The 17,371-nt window shown below is 38.4% G+C and overlaps 1 protein-coding gene across 6 annotated transcripts in view; it reads left to right on the plus strand.

Moving 5' to 3' along the window:
• DST (dystonin) overlaps positions 1–17,371 on the plus strand; it is a 313,286-nt gene that overhangs the window by 183,333 nt on the left and 112,582 nt on the right. For 5 of the 6 annotated variants that reach the window (XM_075707064.1, XM_075707065.1, XM_075707066.1 and 2 more), the window contains 3 exons: positions 9,142–9,276; positions 11,852–11,940; positions 12,612–12,747. In XM_075707064.1, the coding sequence (XP_075563179.1) occupies positions 9,142–9,276; positions 11,852–11,940; positions 12,612–12,747 (360 nt within the window). Of the gene's footprint in view, positions 1–2,511; positions 5,284–5,848; positions 7,766–9,141; positions 9,277–11,851; positions 11,941–12,611; positions 12,748–17,371 lie in introns of those variants that run through there. The other variant, XM_009488891.2, reaches the window with a different exon arrangement.

Raw genomic sequence — 17,371 nt, forward strand, 5'->3', positions numbered from 1 at the left:
AGAATGTGAGATGCAATCAGAAACTAATTTTGAGCTAAGAACAAAGAAAGATGAAGTTACTCCAAAAACTGGAAAGCATGCCCTGGATATCAGCCCTTACAAGCAGCAACAGTTTTCACCAGGAATTAATTTTGAATGTCAGCGTAAAGAACAATGCTTTGCAGAAAGTAATAGCCATAATACTTTAAACTTTGAAGACAGAGCGTTTCAAGTGTGTGGTGAAAAAGGTGACTCACTCTCAGGTGAGAGGGCTGCAACACCTTTAGAGAAAGTTGCATCCTCTTTCAGAGAGCTGGCAGCGCACAACGGAAGTGAAAAAATGAAGTTAAATTTGCAATCTGTGAGCAATCCAGGAGTTTCTGGTAGTGTTGAAAGGGATGTAGACAAACTGCACGGAACATCTCTGGATAGAAGTTACTTCACAGCAGAAAATGAAATCCTAGAAAAAACAAATTTAAATCCAAATGAAGCCAAGAGTACAATGCGAGAAATTTTGGCTGTTTCTTCAGGAAATATTTCAGAGAATTGGTATGCAGCAAAAGTTTCTGAATCTTATCCATTAGATTTTGAAGTGTCACCAGTGCAGAGTGATCCAGGTTTAGGTACAGAATTGTTAGGAAATGCTGGTGATTTAAATGCAAATATAGCACACTCAGAAATTATTTCTGGAGGAGAGGATTATTTTCCATTATCAGAACATGGATTAGCAAAAAAGCTTTTGAGTCACGATGAGAAAGTAAGTGAGAAGAAAATATCACAGGGCAAAATTGGTGGTTTGGACAACATAAATATAAGCAGGAATAAGCGGAGTGGAGAAGACAAGTTAGAACATGGTGAGAAATATAAAGAATTATTGCTACTTGCAGAAATGGACAGTAGACATAAGGGTCATAGCACAAAGGTACCTGGAAAAAACACTGAACTCCAGAAAATATTCTGTGAAAAAACAGGGGGAAAATCCTCACTTGAAAAAAAAGAAAAGCAAAAAAAAAGAAACAATGATAACGAAGAGAAAAGGAGCACAACCATTATTAAGGTACCAGAGTTTTTATGCAATGCAAATGATACAGCTAGTTTAAGAGTGATTCTAAACCAATCTAAATCAACATTTGAATCTCAAAATATGTCAAGGTCAAGTGATTTAAAGTTGATTGAACATAATTTAAACAGTGAATATGCTAATGATATTGATTACTTTGCATTTTGAGATGCTTCCATTTTTTAAGTTCTTATAAATTTATTTTTGTTTATTTTGTGTTACTATCTAATTACCATCCTTTTCTCCACCCAGCTGATGCTCAGCCATGTTGATTAGACATAATGAAACCTAACAAGATATAGTTTGTGACTGTATCTGTATTTTAATTCTTCTTTTTCAAGCATAATACATTAGATTTTGTGTCTATGGGAGCATGAAAGGAGATCTGATAAGAAATCAATTTAAATGTTTTGTATCCATTGGGGTCTGTTGAAAATTGTGACATGGGAAATATGGAGAGGAACTGAAGAAGCTGCCTTTGCATTAGCCTTTTAGGAAATAAGTTTTATATATCATATGAAAAATCAAGTAAATCTGGTAAATTTGAACTAAACCAACATTTTGTTTATTTGAAAATGTTGCTATAATTACCCTTCGTGCCATGTTTGTATGATCATAGGAATATAGGTGTGTTCTTACCTCATGTTAGCTCACATTTGGTAACTAACACCATAATAGAGCTTACGAAGACAAGGTATATATGGTTTCAACTGTATTGTTACTGGTGAATACACATCTTGCTTGTAAGAATTTCCCTTGATCTGCCAACATACGGAGACTCCTAGCCGACTGGTTTTCACTAGGATTTTCCTAATTACCATGTTTATACTTTTAACTGTGTCTACACTGCAGAGCAGCTGTGCTCTTACCAGTCCCCAAGCTGAGCCAGTGGAGGCATTGGGACTGTGCAGCACACTATGGAGCACAGATGTACTGGGGTTTAGATAACTCTTTTTTTGGAGCTGATGCATCTTCGCTCTAGCTCTAGATACTGTTTCTTTTCTTGGAGGGGATTTCCAAACTTCTCTTGTGTTATTTGTGCTTGCAAGCATAAAATCCTCCTTCCAATTCCTACTGAACTGATCCAGAAATGGTAGGCCACTCTTCTTGGGAATTCTTGCACGTAGTGTTTGGCTCACTGTTTGCTCTACCTATTTGTTTGGAGAAAAAGCATATGCAAGCTGTTGTTTGACGCTGCTTACCGCTAAGAGGCATCTGACTGAAGTGAGAGGCTTCAGGACTTCTTCGCTTTGTGGATGTCTTTATGAAGGGTTTCATATTTGGCTAATGGTAACTTCCTGAAGCTCACTGTGTCAAGACAAGGTGATGGTGGTGGGAACTGCTTGTCCTGCTTTCTGGACGTACCGTATATATATAAGTAAGTATTTTCCACTCTGCTTTTCAAAGAGCCTAACATGTTTCATATGCTGTATTACAAAAAGTACATTCCAACTTATCTCATTCTTTTACAGATTTTAAAGAATAAGGAAGCATCAGTGCGTGAGGCATATTCAGATCTAATGGCACAGCAAAACAGCACAATTGATGAGAACAGAAAACTCATGGGTAAGGTAAAAACACTTGAGGAGATGTTGGAGGATATGAAGAAACAAAAATTCCAAGTGGAACAGGAGCTCCCTAAAGTGAGGGAAGCTGCAGAAAGAGAGTGGAAGAAGCAGCAAAAGGACATGGAAGAGATCTGTCTTCAGAAGACCAAGGCTGAGCAAGAGGCAAAGCAGTGTCGTATAGATCTAGAGAGCATTGCAAAAGAGAAAGCAGATGCAGAGCAGGAGTTGGAGTGTGTAAGGCAGCTCATTTTTCAGGCAGAGACTCAAAGAAGTATACTAGAAGAAAACCTCCGTGCTTTTCGAAATCAAATAGAAGAAAGCACCTTTACCAGAAGAAACCTGGAAGAGAATCTAAGAAGAAAAGATACTAATCTTCATGATTTAGAGCAACAAAAAAAAACCTTAATGCAGGAGCTGAAGAAAAAAACAGAAGGAGAGGAGAAACTTATGAAACTGATAAAGCAAATGGAACAAGATCTTGAATTTAAAGGGAATCTATCAGAACTAAAGCTGCAAGAAAAAGAGAAAACTGAAGCCACAAGGACAGTTGTTGAAGGCAGGTACTCTGTAACTAGAGAAACTTCCATGCCAACTTTCACGGCTGGGCAAAGCAGCCAGTGTAGGACTGATTCTGAAATTACAAGTTTCCAGAAGAAACAAGAAGCCAAAAAAGTAGAAGAGCTTAAACAGAAGATAGATGAGCTAACTCTTGCTAACAAAAAAGCTGATAAAACTATTAAAGACCTGAAATATGAACTGAATGAAGTTGAGCTTCAGAAATCATCAACAGAAGAAAAGTCTCGTTTATTAAAAGAAAAACTAGATAAAGTCAATAGTGAGCTTAAATGCCTAAAAATTAAGTTGGAGGAAAAAGACCAAGTAGAGCAGGGATATTTGCAACAGTTGAAAGAACTGGACAAGCAGCTGCATAGAACCACAGATAAAGCTGAAGAGATGATGCAAGAAGCTATAGATCTTAAGAAAATTAAGATGAACTATCAGGAGGAGCTGAAATCTGTTCAGCAAGAAAAGACACAGCTAAGAAGAGAAGTAGAGGAATTAACTAGATCACAGACAAAAACTGAAATCACTATCAAACATTTGAATTCACAAATCAGTTCTCTTCAAAAAGAGAAGCTGGCAGCTGAACACAGAACACAGTCGTGCAAAGGAGAAGCAAACCATCTTCAAGACCAATATAGGAAAATTCAAGAACAGTTGCTTCAAAAAACAAAAGTAGAGAAAGAAAACCAGCAGGAAATTCAGATGCTGAAGAATGAATTAGCCAAAAGTAATCAGGTGTCAGAAACATTGAAAAGAAAGATAGAGGACCTTAATAAATGGAATACTGAGACAAAACTACTGATGAAGCAAATTCAGACTGAATCAGAGAAGATGACTTTGGAAAAACAAAGTATTCAGAGGAAAAATGATGCATTAAAAGCCCTAGCAGATGGTTTCAAAGAGCAACTGCGTACAACAAATGAACAATTGCACAAGCAAACAATAACTGAGCAAGAATTCATATGTAAAATTAAAAGCCTAGAAGTTGATCTAGCAAAAACTAAAGACTTAGCTAGTGAATATAAACAAAAATGTGATAAACAAAGTGCTTCCACCCTAACCATTGACCAGGAGGTTAAAAATCTGCATGCCCAAATGAATGCTCTAACTATGGAAAAGAGAGTGAATGAGCAGAAGATACAACTACAACAAGTTCATATACAAGAGCTAAGTAGTAAATTAAAAAAATTACAGGATGAACTCCATCAGAAGACTCTGGATGAACAAATGGCACACAAGAAGATGATTCTGTTTCAGGAAGAATCCATTAAGTTTAAACACTCTGCAGAGGAATTTAGGAAAAAGGTTGAAAAATTACTGGAAACCCATAGCATCACAGAAAAGGACATTTCTGGCATAAAACTAGAATGTGTTGCTCTTCAGCAGGAAAAGCATATGGCTGAGGAAAACATCATGTTCTACAAGATACAAATGGAAGATCTGCAAGAAAGGCTTAAAAAATGTCACGAACAACTACAGCAAGGGAAGCAGGCTGAAATGGACTATCATCAGAAGTGCAGGAAACTTGAGGAAGAATTGGAAGTGCAGAAGCGCATGGTTGAGAGCTTGAAACAGAAAATGGACCTGCAGGTCAAGGAGAGTGAACACAGGTTTCTTTTGCTTCAGAATGAAGTTCAGCAAAATAATAAACTCCAGGATTCTGGATTTAAATTGAGCTGTGAGAGAAGAGGGAATGATTTCAATTACCTGAGTGGCACTGCAGCCAGAGAATTTGAACAGCTTCCTCCACATGCAAAACCTAGCTCACCTTTGTTAAGGCAGAAACAGGAGAGATCCGGTTTTAAATCTGATCAAATAGAAGAAAATACATTGTACGTGAGTGCTGATGATACAATACCGAGAGAGGTGCAGTTCCAGATGTCAAGAATAAACCAATCACTAGAAGAAGACGCAAGCCCACAGTCTTTTACAGAGTTTGTTTCTCAAATGAGTACGCAGTTCCAGATAACTTTTGATAAAGCAAGCCAAATCTCTGGAACATCTGAAAGGGACAAATTGAGAAACAGGAACCTACACAGTTCCAGACAAACTATTAGACATGGAGAAGACATGAAACATGAATTAGGAGTAGTAAAACTGCATCCCTTGGAGGTACACACTACATTTTGTGAGGGTTTGCCTTCCTAGTGCTGGTTTTTACTGTTCTGTTTTTTGTTTGTTTTTAATCATGCTTTATCACTATTCTGTGTTCTCTCTAATGTTTCTTATGTTCTTACCTTGGTGAAGGGAACCCCTTCATTCTTACATGACACAAAAAGCTTTTCATTAGACCTTTGCAGCAGGTTTGTTAATATCTAAGAAACACATTATTTTGAAAGTTTGTGTTGGAAATAGGAATTTGCATACACCATTGTATCATTTTTGGTCAAAATAAGCTTTGGTTAATGACACTGAGTTCATACAGTAACAAACAGCGGTTATTGTTGGTTAGTCTAGTCATATTCCTGTTATTGAATAAATTTCTGAAATGGCAAATGCACTTTAAAACTCTAGCTATCTGTATTTCTCTGTTCTCTAATGCTAGTAGTGGTTCTCCTTTCTGACTTAGATTCAAGTTCTCCCTTTTATTTATCTGGTGGTGGATTTAGGAGTGAATTATGTACAGCATAGTTCTGCAGATGTATTTCTCACCATGTCAAAAAATTCCTATTTACAGATAGTGAAGAACAAGCAGTATGACATGCATGTTGAAGTCACCACATTAAACCAAGAAAATGACAAGACTTTTGGTAATGAAGAGAGAATGTTTGAGGGATACAAAACATCCGAAGGGTTTAGGAGAGAAGACTGTGCAAAGATGAGCTCTTTCTTAGGGGAAGAGATTTTAAAAACTGTTGATGATGCTACTCAGTTGGAATATTTTACAGAGGAATATGATGATATTAAATTTCAAGGTCTCCGACATGATGTAACTGCCAGACAGTTGGCTGAAGTTAAACTTTTAGACAGGCTCACAGTTGAGCAGCTCCGTTCAGGGCAGAAAACTATTGATGAGGTTCAGAAAAGTCTTGAAAAATTTTTAACTAAACCTACAGCTATAGCTGGGCTGTACCTTGAATCCAGCAAAGAGATACTCTCTTTTGCTTTAGCAGCAAGGAGAAGAATCATAGGAAAAGCATTGGCATTAGCATTTTTAGAGGCCCAAGCAGCTACTGGTTTCATCATTGATCCCACAACAGGTCAGAAATTCCCTGTTGATGATTCAGTTGTTAGAGGGCTTGCAGATAATGAATTCAAGAGCAGACTGCTTGAGGCAGAGAAAGCTGTTTTAGGCTATTGCTGTTCTGGGAAAGTGATGTCTGTGTATCAGGCTATGGAAGCTCGACTCTTAGAAAGGCAAAAAGGTAAAAATATCCTTGAGGCTCAAATTGCAAGTGGGGGGGTCATTGATCCTGTAAGAAGTGTTCGTGTACCTCCAGAAACCGCCGTGCAGCTTGGCTTGCTTAATAACACAATTTTAAAATTTTTGCATGAACCTTCTAGTAATGCAAAATGTTTTCACAATCCAAATAACAGGAAAGCTATGTACTACTGTGATTTGCTGAAAATGTGTTTGTTCAGTGTAAGCAGCAAATGCGTTCTGCTTCCAGTTGGTGAAAGGAAAATAAGCAGCCCATCAGCAGAGAAAAGTCATAAAATTTCTGTAGTAGACATCAAAACAGGAGCTGAAATGACTTCATATGAGGCTTATCAAAAAAATTGTGTTGATAAAGCTACATATCTTGAGCTTTCCAAACAGGAATTTGATTGGAAGGAGTCTACATGTTTTGACTCTGATGGGAATTCTTTTCTTTTGCTTACGGATCTTAAAACTGGTGTACAGTTTAATATTGAGGAGACCTTAAATCAGGGTAGAATTGGCAGAGCATTAGTTAATAAATATAAGGAGGGTTTAATCACAATTAATGAGTTTGGTGATATTTTAGTTAGCAGTTCACAGCCAAAAAAAGATTTAAACAGTCCTATTGCAGGGTTCTGGCTTTCTGAAACCAATGAAAGAATTCCAGTTTTAAAAGCCTCGCGCAAAAACTTGGTAGATAGAGTTACTGCCCTCCGGTGTCTTGAAGCTCAGGTTAGTACAGGAGGCATAATTGATCCATTTACTGGGAAAAAGTACAGTGTTTCAGAAGCTTTGCAAAGGGAGTTAATTGATGATGGTTGTGCCAAGCAAATCCAGCAGTGTGAACTCGTCTTTACTGGGATCATTCACCCTGTAAGGAACACAGTTATGTCAGCTGTTGAAGCTATGCACGTAAATGCCGTAGACAAAGAAATGGGTATGCGCTGCCTGGAGTATCAGTACTTGACTGGTGGGTTGATAGATCCAAAGTCTCATTCCAGATTAACAATGGAAGATGCAATTAAGAATGGTATTATTGATGCTGTCACAGCTACAAAGATGCAAGATGAAAAATTGTATGTTAAAGTTTTAACATGCCCCAAGACAAAGAAGAAGTTAACCTACAAAGAAGCTTTAGAGAGAGCTGTTTTTGATTGCCACACGGGGCTGCGACTGTTGGAAGCAGCTCAGCCCATGAAAACAGGAATTTCCAGTCTTTACTATAATTCATAATGGGACAAAGATATTAGTACTCATTTTGGGGCTTGCTTTAAAACCCATTCAAGTCAAGGAAAGATCTATGATGGCCTTTATGGTAAATCATAAACGGTGTTTTCTAACGTAATCATGAGTCGCTGTAAAACTAATTAGTACAAACCACTAATTAGCAGAAACCACTAAAACCGGAATTAGATATTGCTTCTTACAAAGTTGAAATTTATAGATAAATTTATGCAGATTCATAATTTCAAAATGCAGACTATGTGTTCAGTCTTTACCTGAAAGCCTTGTCTCACACTGTCTGCAGGTAGGTAGTGTAGATCAGAAGTTATACTGAGGTTGGTGAAGTTAACTTTAGTGCAAAATGGGTAGATTTAGGTGAGAAAAGAATGAGATTCTTATATTAAAAAATGAAAGGGAATGTGCGCTTTGCAAATGAACACAGTGCAGTATTTCAGGTGACCTGATACTTAATTTAATATTACAAATCAGTTTGTGGATATCATTTATTTTACAGAAGTGGCAATAAGGTATACAGCAGTTAAATCTGCAGTCCAGTATACACGTATGCATAAGTAATTTTTCTCACACTGGTATTTCATTAAGTTCAATAGGCTACTCATGTCCTAATTTTTTCTCTCACTTCAGGCAAATTTTTTTTAGCATTGTTTTCATGCTCTAATAGGCAAATGAATTACAATTACATATCAAATTTTAAAAAATTCAATTGAAATAAAATGTCTTCATTTTTACCTGTGATACATAGAAGGGCTTAAGTGTGTTTTCTAAGTATTGATAAATTTCAAACTACTAACAGGTTGTACTATTATAAAAAGAAATGTATTTTCCTGTGCAGAAAAAGATTAAATGTCTCAGTATTTTACTTTTATTATTCTGTTTCTGTAGACATAAAAGCAGTGTATTCTTCCTAACTGTAATTTAGTAATCTGTGTGCATAGATTGCAAAATACTGATATCCTATGCTGGCTGTACATATCCACACCTGAGGGTAATGCAGAGGCAGCAATTCAAAGATACTTTATATGCAAATGTTGTTTAGATTTTATCTGCTGAGTAATGGCTGGGAAGCTATGCTTTTTCTTAATACCAATCATTTTATAATGAATGTACATGTGTATGAATAAGCACCGTAATCATAATTACAAATCATTTGAGGAATTATTTTATTAATGTCTGTAATTATGTGGCATTTTTGTTCCTACATCAAAGTGTCATAGTAATGCATGTGGTGATAAATAAAAAGAAGTCACTTCAAGTTTATGTGATAATACTGCTATTGTGGTAGAATTGTGTTTCTAGGGACATTAATGTTAAATATTCCAACAATTTCCATTTACATGTTTTTTACAATTCGCGGTGCTCATCAGAAGTCAATGGAAGAAGAAAAGAAGGAACATGTTGAAAAAGCTGGGGATTTACTGAAATGGGTGTCAAACCTCAGCAAGGCACTTAGCAAAGAAGAAGGAGAAGAGGCTGAAAAGACAGATTTGCCTAAGCAGCAGGTACACAGATGTCTCTTGGTAAAATACCACTTGCTCTTTTTAGCTTTCTGTGTTGATTAAAATGAGAAAATATTCCATAAATCATTTTTTTCTCTGAATCACCATCCAAATTTTACTAAAGATGTAATTTCACATTTGTTTGTGAGTGGAGGGTTGGGTAAATGAACACCAATGTTTAGGGATACAAACGTGTTGCTCAGAAAGAAGTGCAGGCTGCTTTTTACAGGCCTGGCGTGTGACGTATTCTGACACTGCAAAATGTCAGTTTAGAGAAACTAGACCCTGCAGACCATAACTCGTCCCTCTACAAAGGCTAGCGCATCCTGGCAGGATGGCACGTTGTAGGTCTGCCCCCTTGTCCTGAAACAGTTCAGTGGATAAGTTCTACCCTGGCACTAGGAAGGAGAGAGTTGGCAGGAGGGGCCTGAGGGCCAGGTTTCTTTTTATTTGCTTTTAAAAAGTTATTTTGAAGGGTCCTCTTATGGGATAGTCAAAACTGCTGTGTTAGGCAATACAGCAGGTGTCCAAGCCCTCTTTATTTTCACACTAGTCCACAGGCTGCTGGAGCGGCCTGTCTTGACGCCTTTGTATTTAACAGGTACATTGTTGTTGTGTACAGTTGTAACCCTGACCATTAATTTCCATCTGTGACGTTTCCCATCGTTTCTAACAGCTCCCCTGCTAGGCTTGTCCCACAAAATAGCTTAGGGACACCTAAAACGGTTTCAGTGGGTGAAGGTCTACCTGCACACGGAGCAGCAGAGAGATGGAGCAGTATCTTTTCCACATCCCCCAGTACAGGGCTGGATGTGTAGTCACCAACAAACACAATTTTGGCCCTCCTGGCAGCCTGTTCCTGTGTTTTAATTTTGGTCACACTTGCTGGTGCTGGTTAGGGCCACTGGAGCAGCATGTGCATAAATGAAGCTTGTTGTCGGGCAGGTCGGCAGTCCTGCAGTCCCGATGGCCACTGGTCCCAGTGTGCTGCTTGTTCATAGGGGACCAGTGCTGGTTCTGTTACTGAGTTTGTCCCTATACCTATAGGAGGAAGTAAGCTAGTATTGATTTGAGCGTATTGATTGGTAAATCACTAATAGTTAGGATCAGGATTTGCAAAAACATTCAACACTGGGCTTTTTCTGCCCTTGTTAATGACTACAGTGCAAACGGCCAGCGTTCAACTCCATAGAGCATCTCAGCTTACCATGGCAACTGTGGCTGGCATCTTCCCCATCCAGCCTGAGCCCTCGGCGAGTAACCTGTGAATTAGCTGCCTCGGCTTCCTCCAGCCTGTGGGAGATGGGTGTTTGCCAAGGGTGTTTCCTTCCCTTGTGAAACGGCCCGGCGAGGTAGCATCACCTTCCAGAGGTGCCTGGTTTTGTCTCTCCACTGACTAGCACAGGTGTCTTGACAAGTTTTGTAGAAACACGTAGGCTAGTGATTTCATAGCTAATGTTAGCTGAAATACATTTCACGCAGTGGTTTGGGGTTGCTGTGGGGTGTAGCTGTGGAGTGGGTGGAGAAGCGGGCGCCAGTAGTGACGGGGCACGCACAGCAGCCGCAGCGATGCCAGTTCCCTGAGCAAAGTGGAGCTCATGGCCCCACCTTCTACCTCTGCCTGCTCGCGTCGCCGTGTTGCGCTTGCGTAGTGCGTACAGTGTTTGCTTGCGCTCTCGGTTTCTGTCCGAGCAGCACAAGAGGTGGCATTGCGGCTTGCTGGCGGTGATCGCAAAGGGAGACTCTCTGCAAGGCCGTGTTCAGGCCCTTTGACGTGAACGCACACAGGGACAGAACTGGTTGTGTCCAGATCCCCCCATGAACACAGGGCCCGAGCACCTTGCTAGAGTTCTCTTGGCACCAACACTGAACATACCTTGGGCTTGCTACTGCAGTCCTAGACTCCCCTTTGATACTTTGCCTTTGTTTTTCCAAATGAGTGTATTTCTCTGAAGAGACTGCAGGCAGTTTCGCAGAAAAGTTAAAAGATTAAATTCTTGCAAGTTCCTCTGCCAGAACAAGTGCTTTAGTGGGGATGACACAGAAATGATAGCAGGGAGAATATTAATAAATAATTCATTTTTTCCAAGTGTCTGATATTGCATTTGTCTCCATCATTGAATTTCATGAAGGTTTGTGGCCTTCTGGTATGTTTTTTTTAAAAAGTTATTATCTCTCATATTGGTGAGCAACTGCTTGAACATGACCATTGTACACATCTTTATAAATTTGCTTTATAGTGTACCAACTGTAAGAAGTGGTTTTAAATGATTGGTTAATTTTCAAACAAATGACACTAAAATAAATTCTCTTTGTCTCACCCAGTAGTTCTCTAATACAAACAGCTTATTTAACCAAAAGGTATAGCAGGACAGCTTATCCATATATATGTGATATATATATAATGATGATTCCATAGTAAATATTATTGCTCTAAGAACAGCTGTTATTTAAAGAAAAAAAAAAAAATCATGTTCTTGTGCTATTGAATTTAGTCCCAGATAGAAATGCTATATTGTTTGTTTGGTTTTATATATGTGCATAGTTAAGTCTTGAACACAGGTTGTTTATTTTTCAGATTTCCCTGGATGAAATGTCAACCAAGAAAGAACAAATAGCTGAAGCTCTGCAGACTACTCAGTCATTTTTAGCTAAGCACAGTGACAAGTATGGCATTTTTTGGTTTTGAAATAATGTAAATTAACTGAATCAGTACATACTGTTTGCTTAAAAAGAAATCATATCCTCATCTTTCAGTTCCAATTATGTTTCACATACAAATATGTCAGGTTTTTTCTTTAATTTTATAATTTTGTCTTCCCATTTGGGGAAGCTTGATGCAGTTGTTTATTTCAAGAATTTAGCTAGGTTTATATACCTCTGGTCAGCTTAAAAACATTAGATAGTAATTTTCATTTGAAGTCAAAATAATTAATAAATTATTAGTAAATTAGTACTTGAACTATATGTCACAAGTTTGTTTCATCTGTGTCTGAGATCAGACAGTTTAAGATAGTAAATTGCTGAGATATCTTGTGACTCTTTGCTAGGTATGTTACCTGTCTTGACTGGTAATCAGTAGACAAAGGCATGTGCAAATGTTAAATGCTTTAGTGATAATTCAACATAAATTCTAGATTAATGTCACTTCTTTTCCTGAATGATTTCAAGCAGATTGTAGCTTTTTTGAACATCTTCATAATTAGGCTATATTTTTTTCAGACTACCTTTACCAATTCCCCTCCCCCCTTTTTTTAAGTAAAGGCAAGCAGATCACTCCCTGCAGGTTACAAATTACCAAAGAGATCTTCTTCCTCCCCCCCCCCCCCCCCCAATAGAATGACAGATGAAGAGAGAAATGAAATGGAAAAGCAAGTCAAATCCCTCCAGGAGAGCTACAGCTTGTTATCCAATGAAGCTTTGAAGCAGCTGCAGGAAGCACAGTATCTGGGTGATGAAAAGATGGAAGAAAAGGTAACAAGATTGACACTTACATTTCAGTCTCTTTTGAGATTTACTGCATGGTTTTGGAACCACACATGATCCGTAAAAGAAGATGCTGCAATTAACAGTGTGTAAAGGAACTTGAGAATTAATTGACTGAAGGTTTTGTGTATTTGCTGTGGAATACTGTGTGTGACCTTACCTGTGCATATGAACGTTCTGCTCATCAGATTTTTTTGTGAAGAGTCTTAATAATGTGTGCCTTGCATGAAGAAAGATAAACAAATCATTCATCTCTTAACTCTTCTCTTAAAAGCCATTCTTTGACTGCTAGATAAGTCTGTGTTTCTGCTGCAGAAGCAACACCATAAAATAACATGTTAATCTCTCCCATGTATCACTCAGAAATGTCCTTGAAGAGATCTACTTCCAGTTTTTCTTAAAATTTATCTGGATATGAAAATGGGAGCACATAATGTGATTAGCTCTGAGACACTAGAAATACATTTGTTAATGGATCTTAATCTTAAATATGGAATTCTCAAAAATTATGTTGCAAACGAGTGTTCTCGTATACACATAGAGGCAGTGTCTGTGTAATTAGTTCAAATAATGTTGCCAAACTGACTTCATGCTTTCCATGCAAACTAAATGCAGTATTTGGTGCTAGAGTACCTGATTCCATATTATTGAGTGTATATACAGAAGTGCTGTATGCTGTAAACATGAATAGCATGGTTGTTTTGAATCACATACTGTTTCCGAATATTCTAACCTTTCACAGACATTTAGAGCATGAAAATTTGCCTTTCAGGTATATGTTCTATTTGCTCACTCTGCAATCATTCTTCTATTGTCTTTCACTAACCCTATTTATGTATGCAAAGCATAGGTTTTCAATTCACAGATGCATGTTGATTTTAAATCTTTTATCACATCGTGTGCTGTTGAATGACTGACATAGATCACTTGCGCATTTGAGCTGCTAACTTTCACAGCATTCCTCCAGGCCTGGTAAGTACATGTTTTTATGCTTATCATGCATTCAAAATAGAAAGAAAATTTAAAATATACAGTCTGAAAATAGTGATAGCTTTTCTTTTATATTTCTTTTTAGGTGAATAAAGTCATTGCTGGTGTCATTGACCAAACGACTGGAGAAGTCCTTTCAGTCTTTCAGTCTATTTTAAAAGGTTTTATTGACTATGATACTGGAATTAGATTGCTTGAGAATCAGCTGATCCTTTCTGGAATAATTTCTCCAGAATTAGGAGTGTGCTATGATTTGGAAGAAGCTAAAGCTCATGCCTTAATTGATGAGCAGACTCTGTTGCAGTTGCAGGAATTAAGTAATGCAAAGAAGCTTATTTCAGAATCATCATTATCAAATCTTCCAGTTGTATCAGCTTTAGAACAAAGTCTAATTTCAGAAGCTTTGGCTATTAAAATTCTTGAGAATCAGCTTTCAAGTGGGCACTTGATTTTGCCATCTACTGGAGAAAACCTGACTTTGCAGAATGCTTTCCAGAGAAACCTGATTTCTCCAACATTATATGCAAAGCTTCTGGAAAGACAAGACACATGTAAAGATCTCATAGACCCCAACTGTGCTGAGAAGATTTCTCTTGAACAGATGGTTCATAGAAGCATAATACATGAAGAAACAGGGTTAAGACTCCTACCTGTGAAACCACAAGAAAAAGGTAGAATAACGTTCAAATGTGGAAGGAAAATAACTATTTTGAGGGCAGCCCATGAAGGACTCATCGATCGGGAAACAATGTTCAGGCTGCTGGGTGCTCAGTTAATGTCTGGAGGTATAATTGACCCTGACTCAGGGAAGCGAATGACTGTGGAAGAGGCCATGAGAGAAGGCATGATAGATCAGGACACTGCTGGTGGGATCCTCACACATCAGGTTCAGACTGGTGGAATCCTTTGTCCAAATTCAGGACAACGCTTGACTGTTGATGAAGCTGTACAATGCAACTTAATATCATCTACCAGCGCGCTGCTGGTATTAGAAGCACAGAGAGGCTTTGTTGGACTAATTTGGCCTCACACTGGTGAAATATTCCCCATATCGACTTCTTTGCACCAAGAGATGATAACAAATGAGCTGGCATTCAAAATACTAAATGGTAGACAGAAAATAGCTGCGCTTTACATTCCAGAAACTTGTGAAGTAGTCAGTCTAGATAAGGCTGCACAATCAGGGATAATAGACATCAATACTGTATCTGTTTTGACCAATGTGACTTTACCAGATAAAATGCCCAGTGTAGAAGAATTTGAGTCCTCTTGTAAAAATGCTGCAAAATGGTTATCGACATATGAATTCCTGCCATCTGTATTTCATGACTGTGAGGAGGAACATGATTCTGGCACAGAAGACCCTGTATGTCATAATTTAGATCAAGCTAAGAAATTATTCATATCTTATCTGATGATAAATAGTTACATGGATGCAAACACTGGAGGAAGACTTTTATTATATGATGGACAACTGCAAGAAGCCATCAGTATGTTGCTGGAAGGTGATGGTGCTGTGTACAATGCTGATGTGTCGGGAATGGAGTTTAATAACAAATACATAAGCCCAAAAGGAATTAACCTGAAGTCAGCTGGCAGTGTCCACTTCAATAATGCCACAGGCAGTGTTCAGGGTGATCTTTCAGGTGCTGAGAATACTTCTAATAACAGGAAATTAAATCAGTTTGAAGATTTTGGGAATTATATATCTTCCGAGGGAGAAGATCTCCATGTGTGTAGAGCAGATGTTTGCAATGCTATTGGTACTGAGAAATCAGAATATACACAGGAGATGTTGTTTACTAACCCTACAGAACTTAGAAATGTAGTAAGTAGCACTCAAAATTCCATGAACAGAAATGTACTCAGAGGTCTTCTGGAGGTTTCCGAGTGGACAGAACTGTGTAAGCATAACAATCAGAAGGCAAATTCAGGAAACATTGAAGGATATGTTTCAAATTACTCAAATCCAAATCTCATTTCAGGAACAGGGAAAGAAGATATTTATATGGCAGACAGTCTGGATAATGAAAACAGAAATGATAAAACCTTACAAAATTCCTTGAGTGTGAATGATTTGTCAGATAATGGAACTTGGAGAGAGCTGGAAAGGTGCACAAAATATGGGCCTCGCGTATTGCAAGCTGATAATAGCAGAATGGTACTGGACAGCGGCAAGAAAGATGATTTTCAGGGAAGTCTTGGTTCATCCATTAGTGCAGATACTGAATATAGACTTCCAGAAGAATTGGTTAGTCAATGTGGTGACACAGTGCAGGTTGAAGATAACGGATATAGTGACCAACCTCTACAGGACTACGCCGATGTACGTAACATGCCATCCCTAGAGGACTATCTTTATATACATGGCAAGCCATCCTTGGAGGATTGTACTGATTTGCGGAGTAAGGTGTGTCTAGAGGACAGTGGAGACATGCACTTCAGGTCTTCATTGGGTGGCGATCCTATTATACACGATGGACCTGTGGGAGACAGTAACAGCACAGCACAAAGGCTAACAGTAGAAGAAAGCAATCTTACATTTAGCAAGTTACTGGTATGTGACAGTAGTTCTGACTCGTCAGTAGAAGGGAGTGATGACATCCCACAGTTTGAAAGCAACTGCTTGCAGCATGAATGTGGTGAGGTAGCCTCTGAAGATGACAGCTCTCAGTTTGATGGTGATGATGACGATGATGCCTATGAAACACCTCAGGTTGATGATGATGACAGTGATGTCTATGATACTCCACAAATTGATGATGATGATTCCTATGACACTCCTCAAGGTGGTGATCGTTTTGATACCTTGCAGTTGGGGGATGATGGTACACCAGAGCCAGAATTGTCTGGAACATCAGTTCCATTGGGTTTTCTAGAGGAGAGAGGTGGTCTAATAACCCTGAGAGAAGAAACCAGCTCTTTTCAAGAACTTGCAGCTAATGTTGGAGAGAGTGTCCATGTAAATCTGACAGGTCTACCTGAGAGTGTAAATACAGCTTCTGCAAGTGCCAAAACTATGGAAAGAATCCCTGAGGTGGAAAGGGAAAGAACAGGGAGTTTTGGAGAGAAGGAGCAAAAGTTGCCAGTTACTCTGGAGAGTGAAGGAAGAAAGGAGGGAGGCCTTAGTTCTTTATGGAAGATGTATGAAGCAGAAGTACAAGACACAAATGAGGAAGATGAAATGAAAGTGGAAAGTGATTCCTATGAGGATGAATCTGAAGGAACACAGGAGGAGGAAGATTATGAGGAGGATTATGATAGTTATGATGATTCTGACACTGATTCTGACAGTGATGAAGAAGTGGATATTTTTTACTCACAGCATCAATGTATAAACAAAGGTGACCAGCTGTTAATTTCCTTAGGAAACATAGAAAACAGCAATGAAAATAATCAGAATATTGATGACTGTTGCTATTCTTTAGGCCACAAGAGAGGATATACTTTGCAATTCCAGTCTAACCATGAAAATGGAAAACTGTCCTCAGGAAAATGTGAAACTGCATCAGATGTTTCTGAGGAAAGATGTGTTAGCCTTACATGTACAAGTGAAGATGACAGACAGCAGGAAACAGAAGATGAATATGGGACTTGGGTCAAAAGTAAACACATGTCACAA

The sequence above is a fragment of the Pelecanus crispus genome, chromosome 3, assembly GCF_030463565.1.
Source record: "Pelecanus crispus isolate bPelCri1 chromosome 3, bPelCri1.pri, whole genome shotgun sequence".
Lineage (NCBI taxonomy): Eukaryota > Metazoa > Chordata > Aves > Pelecaniformes > Pelecanidae > Pelecanus > Pelecanus crispus.